Source organism: Eublepharis macularius, chromosome 4 (genome assembly GCF_028583425.1).
Source record: "Eublepharis macularius isolate TG4126 chromosome 4, MPM_Emac_v1.0, whole genome shotgun sequence".
Classification (NCBI taxonomy): domain Eukaryota; kingdom Metazoa; phylum Chordata; class Lepidosauria; order Squamata; family Eublepharidae; genus Eublepharis; species Eublepharis macularius.
In genome coordinates this window covers 70823715-70842342 of record NC_072793.1, presented here as the reverse complement: position 1 = coordinate 70842342, position 18628 = coordinate 70823715, and the positions used below count along the sequence as shown (strand labels likewise).

The 18628-nt window shown below is 41.6% G+C and overlaps 1 protein-coding gene across 1 annotated transcript in view; it reads right to left on the bottom strand.

Moving 5' to 3' along the window:
• Nucleotides 1-18628, bottom strand: part of RAPGEF6 (Rap guanine nucleotide exchange factor 6) — a 235473-nt gene that overhangs the window by 70552 nt on the left and 146293 nt on the right. The window contains exons 7-12 of the mRNA XM_054979018.1: nt 13680-13811; nt 3181-3361; nt 2560-2696; nt 1647-1805; nt 1080-1232; nt 246-410 (exon numbers count right to left, since the gene is read on the bottom strand). Coding sequence (XP_054834993.1) covers nt 246-410; nt 1080-1232; nt 1647-1805; nt 2560-2696; nt 3181-3361; nt 13680-13811 — 927 coding nt within the window. The remainder of the gene's footprint in view (nt 1-245; nt 411-1079; nt 1233-1646; nt 1806-2559; nt 2697-3180; nt 3362-13679; nt 13812-18628) is intronic.

Below are 18628 nucleotides of genomic sequence, written 5' to 3'. Positions count from 1 at the left end.
TTGACGGAAATGGATAAAAAATGGAGACCATGAATAAAATAAGCACAGCCTGCTTTACATACTTCATTCAGACCATCTTTTTCTAGATGATGCTTTAGGCTCTTTAGGGCACGCAGTATCCCCATTTATCACGTTCTGAGTATGTATCAGGAAAGTTAATTAACTTCACAAACAGCAGTAACATTTATCCTCAGTGCACAAGAATAAGTAAGACCTCACGGACAATCTTTAATTTACAAACCAACCTTGTCCCTGAGACTGTCTACTTGAAACCATTCTAAGAGTTTGTCTCCAACTTCTAGTGGACTTGATAGAAACGTTCTGTACGTCAGGAGAAAATCTTCTATGTATGTTGGGTCCACAATAGAGTGTTCTTCTATTAAATGCATTATGAGCCGTTCAGGTGTTGCCTTATAAACAAAACATATTTCAGTGTATCACAAAAGATTCCATGCCTCATAACAATACTTAGTTTGCAATATAATCAACCCAGATATATTTGGAGAAAAATATATCCAGTTACATAATCTTAACTAAACATTATTTTCAGAACTCTTTTTGAATACATCATTACAAAAAATATTTTTTTAAAAAAAACTGTTTCAGTTTATTCTCTTGTAATGTATTATAATGCAGATTAAGACTTCAGAACGCTAAAATATTAAATGACTTCTTCTTTCTCGATAACCTGGATGGCAGGGCTAGCATGATTATCAGAAGCTTAGTAAGGCTGACTCTGGTAGTATTTGGATGAGATACCAACACAGAGGTACAGGGTTGCTACACAGAGGCAGGCAATGGTAAACCACATCTGATCATCTCTTGCCTTGAAAACTCTATGGGGTTGTCATGAGTTGGCTGCAACCTGGCAGCATTTTAAACCCACACAATTTCCCAGTGATATATTACTTTCCCAGAAAACAGACATTTGAATCTGAGAAACTAACAGAGCAATCCTATACAGAGTTATTCCAAATTAAGCCCCGAAGTAACTGTAAATAATTTCCAATCCAGTCCTATCAAAACTGAACAACAACTGAATAACTGAGAAACCCTTTCGAAGATTTATATATAATTACCTTAATAACTATGTGTCCCTTTCTGGTTCCACTACGATCCAGCTCCCTGTGCTCCTTCACCATAACAATTTCGCCTTCTTCTTCAACTTTGTGTGTATTTTTTTCAACATGGTTTAGAATTCTCCAATAGTCCTGCTGAGCTATACAGACAAACTGTCCCAGAATATAAAAAGAGAAATAATATACCAACAATACCACAAAACCACATGTTGTCTAAGCTGGGGCAGATGTAATGCAATGCCAGCAAAATATCATTAGAAATAATTTAATTTGTATCTCATCCCAGTCTCTCTTGTTATTTGTCAGAGACAAGTTAAACTGAGGAACTAAAAATGTCTATTTGCTGTTTAACTGTCCTGAGCACATTTTAGCTCGCACATTTTTTCTAAAAAAGAAATGCAGCAGTTCCTGTTTCTTGAACAGCTAGTATCAGCACAAAAGCTCTAAGAGGTTACAGTTAACTAAACAGAATTTACTGTTTCTGAAAAGTGAGCATTTAAATGGGAACAAATCCTGTCTTTTATGAAAAATTTCAAAATAGCAGACTATATTGCTAAGTCATCTTACCTGGCAGTCATCTACTTTGGTCCTAACCACGCCATTCATGTATTGCTTTTCCATTGAAGGGGTAATCCCAAAACTATTTCCCATACACAGACTTTCTGTTTTCCCATCAGGATGGCTGATTTCCACTGTTCCGTTTAAAATTACATACCAAGAATCAAGCTAGAAGAAAATACATGTATAATTGTTTCAGAAACTTATTAAAGGTCAAATGAGCCTCCCATTTACCTAAAGAGAAGTCAGTCTGCATTGATAACTATGTATGACATTCAGAGTAACAAATAAATGATTCATTGTTTGTGTAGTGATAATTTCCCTTCCTCATCATGTTTGGCAGAATTAATGAACTGAATAAAAATCATTTCTCAAGTATTGCAATCTTTGAATTAGAGATTGGCACAAAACGGTACAAGAATCAAAAGGAACCAAAAAGAACCAGGAGTTCCCAGTCGGCAAGCCAAACTCCACCTGCAGTTTAAAGGGTCATTTCCCCACTGCTCTGAGCGGCGGGGAAATGGCCATTTAAAAAGCAGGTGAGGCTTGGCTGGCTGGCCGGGAACTCTTTGTTGGGCAGCCAAGCCCCGCTGTTTAAATGATCAGCTGCTTGTTGAGGATCTCCCTGAGAAGCAGCAGATCCGTGGGTTTAAATGCCCCTTTCCGTGCTGCTGCAAATTATGAACCACGAACCGGTTTGAACTTGCACCAGTTCGTGAAAACGCAAGAACCACATAGTTTCTGCCCACCTCTACTCCGAATATTTTGAAAATGGATATGATTAGAACCTGGGACAGAACCATGAAATGACTTCTGCTGGGTGAGTTCTGTATACTTATAAAACGATCTATTCTATCTGATTAAACAGAAGCACAAAAACTTACTTATATGATAAAACAATATAGTGTTATGCGCTACTTACTTCTTGTCCATCTTCAAGGATGATTGCTCCTGCTTGCTCTACTACTTCAAATATCATCACTGAGCAGAGTTCTCTTCTTACAGACATAGTCATGTTTGCAAACGCTGGAAGCTGATGCATAAATTCCAATAATTGTTCTAGGAGAGCAAAAACAAATGGATGTTAGCAACAGAAAAAAACCTATCATGTATGATGCTAAGTATGCTGATTTTTAACAACAATCCATACCTGTGCCATTCAGTTTATGCTAAATTCTAAGGATAGTGAGAGTGTTAACAGCTGCCTGTTCCTATCTTAAAGATGTGGGGGAGGGAAAAAGATAACCAACTGTCATGTGGTACTTGTCAGAAATGTACATAGTTCTGTTTAAGAGCATGGCAGACTATTGGGGTCTTACTTTTCTATCTTCATTACATTCACAATATGTGATAGTGTTCTCACCTTACATACTTTTACACAATCCAGCAAAGTTTATTTTTAGATGAAAAAGAGGAATTTAAAAGCCTCCATATCTACTTAGGTTGTTGTTTTCTAATTAATTAACCGACATAATATAGTTAACTTTAACAGATTCACTTCAAGACAGACCCATAAACAGAAAAGGTCATTTTTATTTCTCACCAATATCATCATCTGTTTTATCAGCTGGCTCTTTTTCAAGGCACTCCCGTACAACGTCTCGTCCTAGCAGTGGATCTGAAGTTCTGTCAATGTCTTCATCTTCTTCTTCTTCTTCTTCAGAATCTACTGGTGCCTCTGGAAGCCCAGTTAAATCTACATCTCCCATTTCACTTTCAGTAGCCTGCAAACAAAGTAATAAAGTATAAAGCCTTTATAGTTACTGAAAGAAATTTGAAAATTAATTTTTATTAGTTTTTCATAAAAAAGAAAGCAGGGAATGGAAGTAGATTTGAAGAAGGGGGGATGGGAGGGGAAAGAATGAAAATCACACTGTATAGTCTGCTTGTAGCAGTACTCTACACATCTACATATGATTTCATTCTATAGTTCATATAGTTACTGAAAATTATGCATGCATACTGGGAAATAATTTAATAAAAAAATTTTTAGTCTATCTTTTGACTAAAAACGCCCAAGGCGGCTGTCCAATCCCCCCTTCATTAAACATTTTTTAAAAAATTACAACATATATTCTACTCAAATAAAACAATAGCTCTAATGACTTATCACAGAGGTTGGAAGTACTCAGGAGAAGGCTCAAAAGACATACATAGTTCAATTTGATGCCTAAAGGAAATAAATGATGCTGTCAAAGGTACCTCATTGAGGAAGGTGTTCTAAACACATGCACTGCAGCTAAGTTTGTGCACTTTTTTAAAAAGCTGATAATGTTCAGATCTGGGTATTCAGAATACCATATACATTTGCTATTCTGGATATTAGATCCAAAACTATTAATTTAGTATTTGAATCTAAGTTTTATTTGGGGATACACTCAGCTCCATTATTCCCTATGGGGGAACCTGTCCTGGGGTCTGGCATTTTTAAAGCAAATTCCATCAATATTGCAGGAAACCTAGTCCTTCTAGTCTACTATAGACCCACTCTTCCAAGTTTCAAGAAGACTGGAGCCAGGAGTCCAATTCTATGGGTGCCTGAACAAGCTCCATTGTTCCCTGTGGGGGGAGATTCCAAGCTGGCTTTTAGGCAAAAAAATCCTTAACCAAACACAGAGGGGCAATCACTGGCCAAAGGCCAATCCCAATTCAAGCTAAACTAAGAAAGCACAACAGAACCAATGCCAAATGAGAGAATTCCAGCAGAACCAATGTCAAACTAAAGAATCTCAGCAGAACCAAAGTGAAACAAGGGACACTGATGCAAGCTCAACTGAACCAGTGTCACTCACAGAAGCCAGGCAGAACACAGGGCCAATGTGGTAAAACCACAGAACAGAACCAAGTACCAACATCAGCTATCCAGCGGAACCACCAACCAGGCACAAGCACTGGCAATGGCAAGCAAACACAACACACACAGCAGTAACTTAGTATAAGATCACTCTCTCAAGGAAGCATCAGAAAGTGTGAGGGAGGGGTAATTTTGGGTAATCTTCTGCAACCTACACTGTCACTCACTGGTTCAGAGGAGGCCAGAGCCAGAGCTGCAGAAGCTGCCTTTCATCACTGGCCCTCCTATTCCCTCCCACCTTTGCAAAGCAGAAAGTTTAGTTAACACAACATGCTTCACTCGCTTCATTTTTTGTGCTTCTGTGAGTTTGCTTCTGTTTGTTTTAATTTAACATTGGCGTATACTGGGTAGCAATTCTCTACTTTCCCTAACATCTCTTTTCCTGTTCCAGTGGCAAGATAACATTTTTATGCTGCTTTCCTTTTTCTTTTTTTTGCGCAGAATTCTGCCAAGGCAAGGCCAGCCTGCTGCTTCTCCAAACGTTCAAGTATAGCACGGCTGGCATTCCAGTCAGTGCTTACATTGCTAATCAGGCAATGCTCCGGCACGCCTGTCGGGACCTGCTTCTGGCACAGCTGACGGGTAGCCTTCGCACCGCGCAAGAAGTGACCGTGATACGGCAACATCTCATGATAAGACACTGAAACTCACAAGTTGCAGCATCCAGTCTGGGATGTGTCCCTCACCACAAGGTGAAGTTTGTGGGCTATGCAGTAAATATAACAGAGGCCCAATTTCACTGCCACTAGCAGGATGTTTTTTCCACCATTGCTCACCATATATCCCAAGGTGACATCCCTGCCTACCCACTCCTCTAATTGCCTCTTGATGGCAGCAGAGATATTGTTCGCCATGAGCATCTTGTCAGGCAGGATGAGATAGGGAGCAAAGCCTGGCAGTAGCCAGCTTGGTGGCCCCCCATTTGACTCTGCTTAACACTAGTTGTCTCATCTCCAAGTTGCAGCCAGTGAGAGGAATGCATGCTGTGACTGAAGACAGGTCTGAGGTGAAGTGCACACTTCTCCCAGCAGCGTGGGACAGCTGTGCTTTCATATACTCCTTGGCACTACGGTCCTGCTCAGTGTGGTGCAAACACTGGGCGTGTGCCAAGTATAAGCATCTTGGAGCAGCCTGCAGAAGCCTACATTCTTGATTATGGAAAAGGGACATCTGTCTAGAGCGATCATCTCACTGATGAGGCAAGTGACCTTCTTCCCTGCCCTCTGGATCCCCCCTTTGGCACACCCATGCCACTCCCATAAAACATCTCTGTCAGAGATGTGTGGCATCCCTTCCCTACAGGAGACCTGTGGAGGAGAGCATCAGAGGTGTTTGTGGGACAATTCCTCTCCTGGCTGGCTGGCAGCTATTCAGCACTGGTCTCTTTCTCTCCAAAACATAAGCAACCTGGTGGTGCTTCTTCAAGTGGTTCCTGAGTCTGGTAGTCAAGAGATGAGTCAGATGACTGATCCAGGTCCTACATAACTGGCACTGTGCATAGTGGGGGTCTCTTATCTTCTGAAAGTGATCCAAGACAGTGGAGGTGTAGAGGGACCCATGCTGCCCTGCAGCTGCAAGCATAGCAGGAGCTGCTTCCTGTAAGGCACTTAGGGCAGCAGAAATTATGGTCAAGGGAAAAGGGGCTGAGACGGCAGCCTTAGGGGGTACTTCCTCCATCTCTTCATCTTCTGCTACCTCCATCCTCTCCTCCTGCCTCCTTCTCAAAGGCCTGCTGCTGCCTATCCTCAAATTCTTCCAGCATGCTCTGGGTCCCTGGGGTGAGATCAAGTACCACAAGATTCATGGCCCCCAAAGTCCACCCCAAAAGACTTGTGTCAGCACTCAAGTTGACTGTAGACAGGCAAGCCATAATCAGTATGAAAGGTGCCTACTGTGTTCTTTAACCAAGTCTCAGTAGTTCAATAAAGAATGTTCCATTTAAAAATAATACTTCCAGAAGCCAAATGTAACACATGAGTATACAAAATGGTCTGACACAGCATTACCTATTCTCACCTAATCATAAGGTGAGTGATACCCTTCTAAGTCTTTGAAGTGTATAATTCAGATAATGTTAAGTTATCTAAAAATACGGGCAGCATGAGATCTAGAAAGTTATATCTAGGGCCATCTGTTCCAATTTATAATTAAACTAGATTCAGAAAACTGACAGCAGAGTAGATCATGTTGGGTAGCCTTATTAGCCTGTTTGTAGCAGTAGAAAAGAGCAAGAGTCCAGTAGCTCCTATAAGAATAACAAAATTTGTGGTAGGATATGAGCTTTCATAAGTCACAGCTTCAGATATAGCTAGAATATATGAATCCATCAGTCCTTATATCTTGGAGAGTGGAGTGATTACAGAAGCCAAATGATAATAGCTGGTGAATGACAATGGCAGCTGTAACTGAATAGGGTGGGTATGCAGAAGAGCAGTGGGTGTGGAGAAATCAGCATTGTTAATGAGACAGGAAATCTCTATCTTGATTCAGTCCAGGCAGATACATTGTCTTGACAGGAAGGTATAGGCTTCCTGTGTCATTACCAGTGCTGATTTCTCCACACACACCACCCCTCTGCATACCCCACCCTATTCAATCATGCCTGCCATTGTCATTCACCAGCGATTATCATTTAGCTTCTGTAATCATGTCACTCTCCAAGATATAAGGGCAGATGGTGTCCAGGGTCCAAGGCTCAGCCCTCAGGCTTACCAGGAGGGGACGGGAGACAGCTACTCAGCTGCCCAGACAGACAGCAGGGCCCTGCCCATCCCAGCAACCGGGGGAGGGAAAGAGACACCCAAGTCACAGCGAGCCAAATGGGGCAGTTGGAGGCCGGCAAGCCCCATCCTTCAGGGGAAGGCTAGGAGCCCAGGCGAGGAGAAGGAGGACAACCAGGAGAAGAGGGCACAGGGACAGCCAGCCAGCAAACCCACTGTCAATAAAGGAAAGGCAGCACCGGGCCACACCCTTAGCTGCAGGCAGCCTAGAGGGGGGTAGAGAGGACCAGGAGAGGCTGGGAGCAAAGCAACCCCAGGTGGAGCTGCCTAGGGCAGCCAGCAAAGCAAACACAGGTGTGGCTGCCCAGGGCAGCCAGCAAAGCAACCCCAGGTGTGGCTGCCTAGGGGAGCCAGGGCCATGGCTAGATTGTTGGGGGCGTGACAAGGAGGTGGAGCTGGGAAATGGTGAAGTGATATAAGGGAAGCACACAGACAAGCAAGGGTGGAGAGTTAGGAGTAAAGAAAAAGGGAAGGAGGGAGAGAGAGTCGGTATAAGCATGTGAGTGAGAGGAGGAGGCAGATATTCAGCATGGAAGGGTTGCAGAGGAGGCAGTAGGCAGGCAAGGCAGAGGAGCGGATGAGAGGGTGAGGTATACCCCCCCGCTCCGGCCATTGTCCAGAAGCCTGCATCAAGCCTACAGGAGGCCTCACAGAAGCCCTTGACAGGTGCTAAGGCATCCCAAGCAGCTGCATCCCAACCGGGGTGGGGCAAGGCCACTTACAGGCAGCCCATGTGCAGTGCTAGGGCGCCCAGTACAGCAATGGCCCAGACAGGGCAGGGTGGAAACGACGCCCAAGAACACTCAACAGTCATTAGGCCAACAGGTGCAGCTAAGCCCAGGCACAGGCATGACAGATGGATTCACATTCTAGCTGTATCTGAAGAAGTGAGTTGTGACTCATCAAAGCTCATACCCTACCACAAATTTTGTTCGTCTTAAAGGTACTATTGGATTCTTGCTCTTTTCTGATAGCAGAGTAGTAGAAGCTTCTAAAAATGAGATAAGAAGAGAAAATGAGGGTTTATAAAAACCCTCCAGTAGATTTCAAATATCTCCCCAAATTTTGCAAACCGTTTTTTTTGGTTCGTGAAAATGTCACATCCAGGTCAGCAAACTGTCACTTCCGGGCCAGCAGAAGGCCACTTCCAGGTCAGCAGAAGGTCTGCAGGAAGTCCATCCCCGTTGCATAGGAAACTGATTGGCACCAGGCTGTCTGCAGTAGCGAACCAAAAAATGAACCAAACAAACCAGCCTAAAGTTCATGGCGGTTCGTTAGAAATGGACTCTGAGAGCAACCAAATTTGGAAAGCAGTATTTGTACCAAACAGCAATACAAAGTGATCCAATTACATGACTATTAACATTTTTAGCCAATGGAATGCAATAAAAAAATCTAATCTCTACAAACACACTGATTCACCACAGAAACGCATTTTAAATCACCCAAATACAAGTCAAGTAGGTAATCATGTTTTCAACAACTTGAAATGTCAATTTGTTACTATTATTGGATGATTATACATATACAACATTGATCATATTTACTAACAAAATTGTGGCATTTAGGATTTCACTAACATCCAATGCAATCCTAGTGTTAACTGTACACACAAATACATGGACAAATCATAATTGTCCGAGGAAACCTTTAGCTGAAAAGAATAAATATATTGAAAAATATGATCAAAATATTTGACAGAAGATGGTTCGGTTCTTCAAGATATAGAATTTTATGGAGTAAGTTATCAGCAGAAGATGAAGGCAATCTGAAGTTCTGAGACTGCTTATAAAGAAATATAGTTGCACTTAGAGGAATTTTATAGTGCTGTGCTAGCCAATGGACATCTCCTAACTCCACAACAGGATGACATGAATTATATTCTTGCACTAGAGGTGGGCACGAACCAGGAAAAAAGCGAACCGTGCAGTTCATGGTTCATCCCATTTCATGAACCATACTTCATGAATTTGCCCAAGTTTACGAGCCAGTTTGAGGTTTGTGAGGTTTAAATGCTCCTTTCTGTGCTGCCGTGAAGTGGCACGGAAAGGGGCATTTCACCCCCACTGGCTTGGTGGGGAGATCCCCAAAAAGCAGCTATCCGGGGGGTGGAAATGCCCTTTTCTGTGCTGCTGCAAAGAGGCAGGGAAAGGGTCATTTCACCCCCGCAGGCTTGGATCAGCTGCTTGGAGGGGAGATCCCTGACAAGCAGCTGATCCGGGGGTGGAATGCCCCTTTTCCTGCTGCTTAACATGGCACTGAAAGGGTTACTGGGGTTTAACACGAACCAAACTGGCAGACCAGTTTGTGGAAAATGGGCTTCCATGAACCAGCCCAGTTCGTGACAAACTTTAGTTCGTCTTACAGTCCAAGCCCATCTCTAGTTTGCACCATTATGCTACAGAAGACAAGTACATGCATCTTGAGTATGATGGTGTTGGTTGCGACTTGCATTCGAAGATGAAGTGTTTAATTACAAGTGAAATTCTATTTACTGTTTTTGCAGCTCACTGGATGGAATAAGTCTCTTGATTAATGTTACTTTTTTTTTTACAAAATAAAAAGGTATTTACTGTATATTCATAGCAGAGTAACCATTCTAAATATTTTGAAATGCCTTAAAATTGTATATCACTTCTTACCTGTAATCTTCAAATATTATTCTGTCACAAAGTAATGCATTTAAAGCATACCTCCTAAACACAATAGCAGCAGATGCCAAAATAATTAAATGCACATCAACTATGAGGTTGTCCATTGTCATCTAACTAACATATGCTTGGGTTAAGCAATATTTACCTATAATGGATCACTGAAGAAGACAATAATGGTAGGATAAGTTGAAGGTAATAGGGAAAAGAAGAAAACTCCACCAGAGATAGATTGACTCAGTAAAGGAGACCACGGCTTTCAGTTTGCAAACCTGAGCAAGACTGTCAATGATAGGACATTTTGAAGGTCATTCATTTATAGGATTGCCATAAGTTGGAAGCAACTTGACAGCACGTAACATACGCACAATGGATCAATGGTGAAAATAACCTACAAGATTTGGGTAGATGTAAGGGTCATTCATTTTGTACGGAATCAAGATTATACAGAAGGAACCTTGTGACTCACGCTCAAATACTAAATTTAATTTCAGGATAACAATTATGTGGTTGGAAAAGTTCAGAAGAAAAACTCCGGAAATAAAGAGGAAACATCAGAGAACTTGTAAAATCTCAAGGAGAAGATTTGTGTGTATGCAGGAGAGAAATTTCTAAATCATTTATCTTCTCCCTGTGATTCCTCACAGGTCACTCACATGGTTGTCTCCAATAGCAAAGTTTAATCGGTAGGGCAGTGAAACAGAATTATCTATAGACAAGGCAGGATTTTTGGTACACTCAGTAAAACAAGAAGGAGAACAGGAAATTGGCCTTTTCAATTCTTGGGAGCTTACAGTATCCTGTAGGATACTTTTGTTCATCCCTTTCCCCAATTTTCCCATGTCCTTGACTTGTAAACATACTAAACATATTTGGACTCAGAAGAAGGTAGAATGAAAGGATATGTGCAAATGCATGTAATCAAACTTCAAGATGGGATCATTTGCAGCAAAGAAACCATGGGGATTGGAGGTGCATTTTGCACTGCAAATGGCCCCTGCTAGTTTCCCCTCCTCAAGATTCCAATGACCTGTAAACATGTGGAAGAAGTACCTGGGGAAAAGTTGCAGGGAAAAAGCAATAGGTAGGAAAGGGAACATAAGAATGCTCCTGGATCAGAGCAATGGTCCATCTCCGTCCTGGATCCTCTTTGACCAGATTCTCCAAAAGGCCCAGAGAAGATGCACAGAGACCAAAGCCTTGGTTTTCCTGTGTCTTCCCGTATGGGGACTGACCCAGGATTACTTGCACTTTAAGTGAGAATCATGCCTCTAGCTCAGCATTGTGCACTAAGAATCCCTCTCCTACTTTCCCGTATTTATGTCCTAATAAAAGCAACCTTACTCGTTTTGGTACACATGTAACATCTACTTCAATCCACTTAATCCCACTGCTTTTGATAGAATTACATGCAAACTTATTTATTTAGAAAATTTATATGCTGCCTCTCTGCAAACCTATTTGATGTAGTTTAAGCCTAAACTAACAAACAAACATTAGCAGCAAAACAAGATCATTAAAACAAGCTAATTACAGTGTATTGATTTCAGATTTTTCTGAAAACCTGGGGCTTTTTCAGGTTTCTAGAAAGATCCATGACTCCAAAATCTGGATTTAAGCATCTACAGATGGAGCCAGACTGAGAATTAGGTATATAAATATCTACAAACATTAGTATCATAACTTAAAGTTAAGACCAAACGACTTCCATGAGAGATGCATGCAAAAACTTTTACTAGAAGCAGTAGCGCTTAAAAGTACTTAAAGTTGAGCTGGTTTGGGGGCAAACTGATTCCGTGATAACCCATAAGTAATTTACAAAAAAACTCATATATAGTAAATATCATAATCTATGTATATCTGCATATGTATATTTCTGTAAAAGTATGTCTAGTGTCATTTGTGGGTTAAGTTGCAATGTATACAACTTGAATCTTAGATGGCTGTTGTGGGTTTTCCGGGCTGTATTGCCGTGGTCTTGGCATTGTAGTTCCTGACGTTTCGCCAGCAGCTGTGGCTGGCATCTTCAGAGGTGTAGCACCGAAAGACACTGAGAGATCTCTGTCTTTCGGTGCTACACCTCTGAAGATGCCAGCCACAGCTGCTGGCGAAACGTCAGGAACTACAATGCCAAGACCACGGCAATACAGCCTGGAAAACCCACAACAACCATCGTTCTCCGGCCGTGAAAGCCTTCGACAATTCAATCTTAGACATGTTCTTCCAAGTTTTATCCTTGGAGGAAAAAAAAGCCCATCCAAAGGATACATATATAAGAGATGGCAATTCCTCACTTGCCAGCTCGAGCAAGTTACCCATTTCCTACTCATCACAGGAATAAGATAATTAAACAACAGGTGTCTGTACCCCAGGTATCTGATCGGTTCGAAAGTTGAGGGTCGTGTGAGCATCTATAAACATGTAGTACTGAATTACGCCTGTGTAAATTAGTTTTGATATACCAGGTTGTGACAGAACACCGAGATTCAACATGGCGCTAGAGAACCACCTGGGCTCTCAGATCCCCTGGGCTTACACGAGAATAAAACTTTATCCTCCATTCCACATTGGCCAGCTTAATCCTTTTTTGACAAAGGACAACTGTTTGGGGCCAGATTCCCTTTCTGTCATGGAAGTGCAGAGCCATTAATATGGCAGGATTATCCTGTAATAATTCCCTGATTGGTCAGAGATATAGATTTACTTGAGATTGGTTTGATCTGCTAATAAATCTCACAGGGGAGACTGACTTGGGTCAGATTCCACTGCCCATAAATATCTGGGAGCTCTGGACTTTTCTTGGTCCCCACTTTGGATCAGCATGACTTTAGGAGATCCTAAGAACAGTGGGCTACTATCTTGGCATTGTAAGGAACTTTGTATATGCTCTGAAGAATCTGCTACACTTTTAGGTATAGTGTCCTTAGCTAAGTTAGACAAATTTTATTGCCTTTATATTTTGTCCCCTTTTCTACTCCTTAGGAATCAACCCATGATTTCCCCCTTTTTTTCTATAATAAACTTCTTTTTATAAAGACATTTTTGGCTTCCTTAATACAATCATTCATTCATTTATTTTTTCATTTTTCATCAGTCATCACATTACAACGAATCAGTAAGCTATATCAGTATTGGAAGAATACTTTGAGGAAAATACTGGAGCCGATCACATGTTTGTTGAAAGCAGCTGAGATGCAAGTGATTCATATAGGACATGAATGCATGCTAGTGGTTACCACTCCTTATGAATGTTCACAAATAGTTCAAATAAGCCACACTCTAGTCATTCACTAGCAATGCGTCTACAAGGTAGAGATAATACCAACTTCTATCCCCACTGTCTCCAACAGATTCCCACCAATAAAGATGGGTGCTATCTTAGTCACCACTCAGTGTCACAGGCCACTCTCCAGTTTTTTGTCCAATACCGTCAGCTTCTGTTGATTATACCCCTTTCATCCCTAATGGTCACCAGTCAACAAAACAAGCATAGGTAGCCCTGCTTCAAGACTTCCCCTTCGTGTTCTCTCCTTATCTCACATTACTCAGACTAATAACATGATAGAACTCTTGCTGTTGGTTTGATAGGGAGGACAAGGAATATCCTTCCTCTCCACACATTTATATTTTTTTCCTGGTCTTCCAGCAACACTAGTGACTGACAGCAGGCCTAGAAACAAAAACCAAGCATTGTGATTTTATAAATGTAAAAGTTACCCATTGACTATGAACCACAGACATTTTAATGAGAAACTACCTGGTAGATGTCAGATAAACTGCTGCTCCCAGAATCACTGGCAATGCTGCAACCAGACTGGCTTGAAGGTACATGTGTGACCTGTGGATGTTGACCATCTGTGAGGTGCATTTTGGTAAGGTCTGCTGGAAGCTGAAAGGGGAAAAATGGAAAGGAATGGGTGTTAAATAAGTTTTCAGCTTCAACTGGCATAAAACATATAGTAGAAATTGGAAATTTAAAAGTATACCTAATTAACAATTATATGTTAATCATAAAACTGTTTGATAAGCCTCAGTATGTCACCATGAACTCCATTATGAAAAAAAACATCGGAAACGAATATAACAATATCATTTTATGTGAAATTGAACCTGAACCCCAAATCCTCCCTACATTGCAGGTTTCAATCCTGAAGATGTTTTCAGAACAGTTAAAGACAGAGGACAGGGACAATAGTGGACTTAACTGAAGCAATGGAACAGCTTAATTTAATTACCACTACAATATGCTTTATTGCTTTAAACATTCTTTTAGTCTAGCAAAAGACATAACACTGTCGCAAACCTGTTCACATGGATCTCTTCTTTGTATTCCTTACAACACTGATTCCCAGGAAAATGCCCACTCATTACCAGGAATGATGTCAAACGAACACATAAGATTCAGTTAAGTACCCTAGGGAAGGTAAGCATCCAGCACTGCAAAACTCTTCTCTGCAACAGCTGGCGGGGATGCTATTTAACCTAGCCTTGCAATAAGTCCTGCGAAAAAGGAAGCAACATCAGCCAGAACACTCTCTGAGGAGAAAGAGAAATCATTGCCAACATCCTCAGTGCCTCTGCAACTGGCAAGCAAAGCCTAGGTTGTATGGTTATCAGCTGAGAGACGTTTTCTCCTGGGAAACATCAACATCTAGTGATGTCAGTTCTGCTCTGCAGCTCCACTCATGAATGACAGTATCTTATATGCTAACAGCTAAATGGCTCTGACCTTAGGATACTTAAATCTGGAGACTGGAACCATGAATGGACAAGGCAGATCTTCCCACAAACCTGAAAAATGCCGCAGGTTTGCAGAAAAATATGAAACCTAAAAAAATACATTGGGGGTAAAAAAGATACCCAAAATTATAAAAGGAGAGCCTATAGCTTTAATCAGATGCTCATAATGGCTGTTGCTGGGTAACCATAATAGTTCAGCCAGTATTCCAGACTCGGTTTCCGTCAGGAAAAGGCAGAGTAACAGGGCAAGGCCCTTTCAAAGGCTGTTTTGGCATTTGAGAATGAACTCATTGGGGCCAGGCCCAGAAGTAATCACTGGGCAACTTGATACTACATGACTTGCATGACTCACTCAGGACTAGACATGGGCATGAATCAAAATATGAATCAAATTTCGTGACAAATTGGGCTGATTCATGTATCGCGAAAACATGTTTTGTGGGGTCACGTTTTTCACAAAATCCATGACTTTTGGGGCCGATTCATTCGATTTGTGAATGCTTCGTGATGCCAGACAGGCTGGCACCGATCCATTGATTCCCTAGGCAACATAGGCCCGGAATGCCTGCAGACCTTTTGTTGCCATGGAAACCCCAATCTTAACCCACATAACCTTGATAGGCAGCTCTCCCTGCCAATCTGAGCTCCCATTCTGTTCTATGAGAGCAACAAGCAGGGGGGAGATGGGCCTACTGTAGACATGGGAACACCAATTTCATCCCTCCAAACCCTGTTAGGCAGGTCTGTCTGCCAACCAGAGAGCTCCTGTTCTGCTCTATGTGAGTTTCTTACATAAAGCACAGCTCTGTGTCTCTTGCTTTCAGTTCCAGTAGACAGAGGGAGAGGGAGGAGCTGTTGCTGGGATTTGAAGTGATTTGGGAGCTTTGGGCTGGATTTGTTTCTGCTTCAAAAGAGACTGAAAAGCCTCTTATTTTCTGCTCTTGTCCTTGCTGGGAAGGTTGTTGGGTGAGGGTACCTCTTTTCCTCCACCCCACTCCAGTCTCAGAGCATTGTCTGGCTCTGGGGTCTAGCTTGACAGAGACCACCCCCTACCCCGTGGCACCCAGGAGGGAATGAAGGGAGGCAGTCTCCCGGTCAACGTACTGCAATCTTTACCAAACTTGGAGGGTGGCTGGAAGAGAGCCTGCTGAAGTCTTCCTGCGAATTTGGCATCTCTGGGTATGAAGGGGGCCATTGTAGGGCCCCAGGATCTGAGGAATCATGAACCTAACTAATCATTTTGTGAAATGGGACAATTTCGTGAAAGTTTGTGGTTTGTGGAACGCTATGAACCACGAAACTCAGGTTTGTTTATTTTCAATTCCCTGCCCATCTATACTTAGGACTGGCTGCTTGCTACTGTTCAACAGCCGTCCATCCACAAAAGCCAGTATAGTGTAGTGGTTAGAGTTTCAGAGTAGGATCTGGGAGACCCAGGTTTGAATCATCACTGCTGTGGAAGCTCACTGGGTGACTTTGTGCCTAACATACCTTTCAGGACTGTTGTGAGGCTAATATGGAGGCAAGGAAAATAATGTAAACTGGTTTGGGTCCCCATTGTGGAAAAAGGCAATATTCAAATGAAGGAAACTGAGATATAGAGGTGAAGATGGGTGGCAAATACAAGGTAAGTTGTTTGGTGAGTATGAAGGAGAGGACGATGTAGAGAAAGGTGAGCATATGGAGGCTGCCAGGAGGAGGGAAAAAGGAAACAGCATAGTGAAGGGGGCATAGGGGAAAGTTAAGGACCTCCTGCAAGTCTTTGCAGGCTCTCCACCATGCAACTGGGATATAGGGGAGAATATGCCAGGGGTGGGAAAGGGTGAAGACAGGGGAGCAAGCAAAGGTTGGTGGGAAGGACAGAAGGAAGCACAAAAAGGGGGAGAGGCTATGGGGGCAGAGAAAAGAAAGAGGGCATAGTGGGGGAAAGGAAAATGAGATGCCTCCTGCAAATCCCTGTGGGTCCCCACTTGTTTCTCCTAACCTTATCCTACAAGAAAGAGAAAAAAAACCTTCAGCCACACAATCTAGAACACTGGGAAGAAAAATTGAACCTTCTCCTCAGTGCCTTTATAATTGTCAAGTAAAATATGGTCATACTGTCGTCAACATCTACCCTACCCACTGGAAGATCAACCTTTCCAGAAGTGGGAGCATTGCCATGGTCTCACTGAAAAAAACAGCAGCAATGGTACAAGTTCATAACAGAAGAAAGGCATTGAATTTCACACACACATCTCTGTGTACACATGTATGTATCACCATGATTTTGTGAACTTAATTGTAAATTGTTTAAATTTATTTTTATTTTAAACTGTTCTGGGAGCCTATTCTGACTGAAATAGCTCATAGGATGTTAAAAGACTTCCCACTAGCTGCGTGATGTTTCAACTGTTACCCCAGTTCTGGTGCTCTGCTATTGACACCTGCATCAGTGGAATCTTACCTCTGTTCCAATATGAGATAGTTTGCACTGGAGGGGGACATGGACAATTTGGCTACCTTACACTCCACTGGATGGCCATTAGGGAAGCTGGTACTGAAGGCAATATAAGAAGGAGTGAAGCTCGAGGGCAGAACACATTTTTTAAAGTTCCAAGTTCATTCTCTAGCACTTTTTACTTAAGGTACATCAGGTTAAAGTAATGGGAAAAACTTTTGCCTAAGGACTTGTAGAATCACAGAGTTAAGAACTCTGAGCTAGATGTATTAATAGAAAAAGCTGCTTCATATGACCATTATCATCACACCTAAATTTTGTTAGACTGCTTAAAACGGCAGGTGTGACCAGCCTATATAAGCATAGGATGCAACTTTAGCCATAGAAGGCAAATGCACTGCTACTTTTACTGCCTCAGCAAAACCTTCAGAATCAATCTTTCAGGTGCCTCATGGATGGAAAATAATGAAAATATTCCACAAATTGTATACCAAAGATACCAAAGAACTCACTGCGTTTCTTTGCAACTGGATTCAGAAATATATTTTTCAATGACATTATAATATTAAAAATAGAAAAAAAGTCCAGTAGCACCTTTAAGACTCACCAACTTTATTGAGGCATAAGCTTTTGAGAACCACAGCTCTCTTCATCGAAAGCTTATGCCTCAATAAAGTTGGTGAGTCTTAAAGGTGCTACTGGACTTTTTACTATTTTGCAACTACAGACTAACACAGCTAACTCCTCCGGATTATAATATTACAATTTTATTAATAATTCATTTGGGCTAATAAAAAGTCCTTGCACCAAATTCAAGGAAAAATGGCTCTCCAAATAAAAAGTTTATATCAAAAGGACAACGACCTGCACTACTGTTATATAGAGGCTACACTGTCAGATGTGTGTTAGTGTCTCTGCTCTAAGTGATATATCATAAAAGGCTCTCTTCAGTAGAAAGTTTCAGAGCACACTTTGATGAATTCCATTTTATGTAACCATATAATAATTTTTGTAAATGTATGTATCTAAAAGAGGAAATCAAAACAGAAAACTGATGCATTGTGCCCATTTTTAAGAACGTGAATCCAGTATTTTCCTGGAAACTTCTACTGAAGAACAGCAGATGCGAATTAGTGAAATTGTTCCAAGGACATCAGGAAGTTTCCAATTTTGGATAGCAGTTTCAAAAGCCAATTTACAGCAGATTGGCCAAACTGTTAAACTGCTTGAATTAAAAAAAAAATCAATCCCTGGCTGAGAGTTATTTGGTTTTCAATCAGTACTTCAAATGAGGACCTTACAAGTATTTGTATAATCCCTTATATAGCTACATAGGTAAATTTGAATCAAGGCGGACTATACAAAGTATAGCGTCCTAGGCATTCTATTTAACATGCATGTAAAAACATTTAACAACATCTATTAGTAGTTCGGCCATTTATGCTGGTGCCTGTGACCTACACACATTCGTTAGCTAACAGATTGGTAGATCCAACATTGTATTGTATGCTAAAGTGTTTTACTTC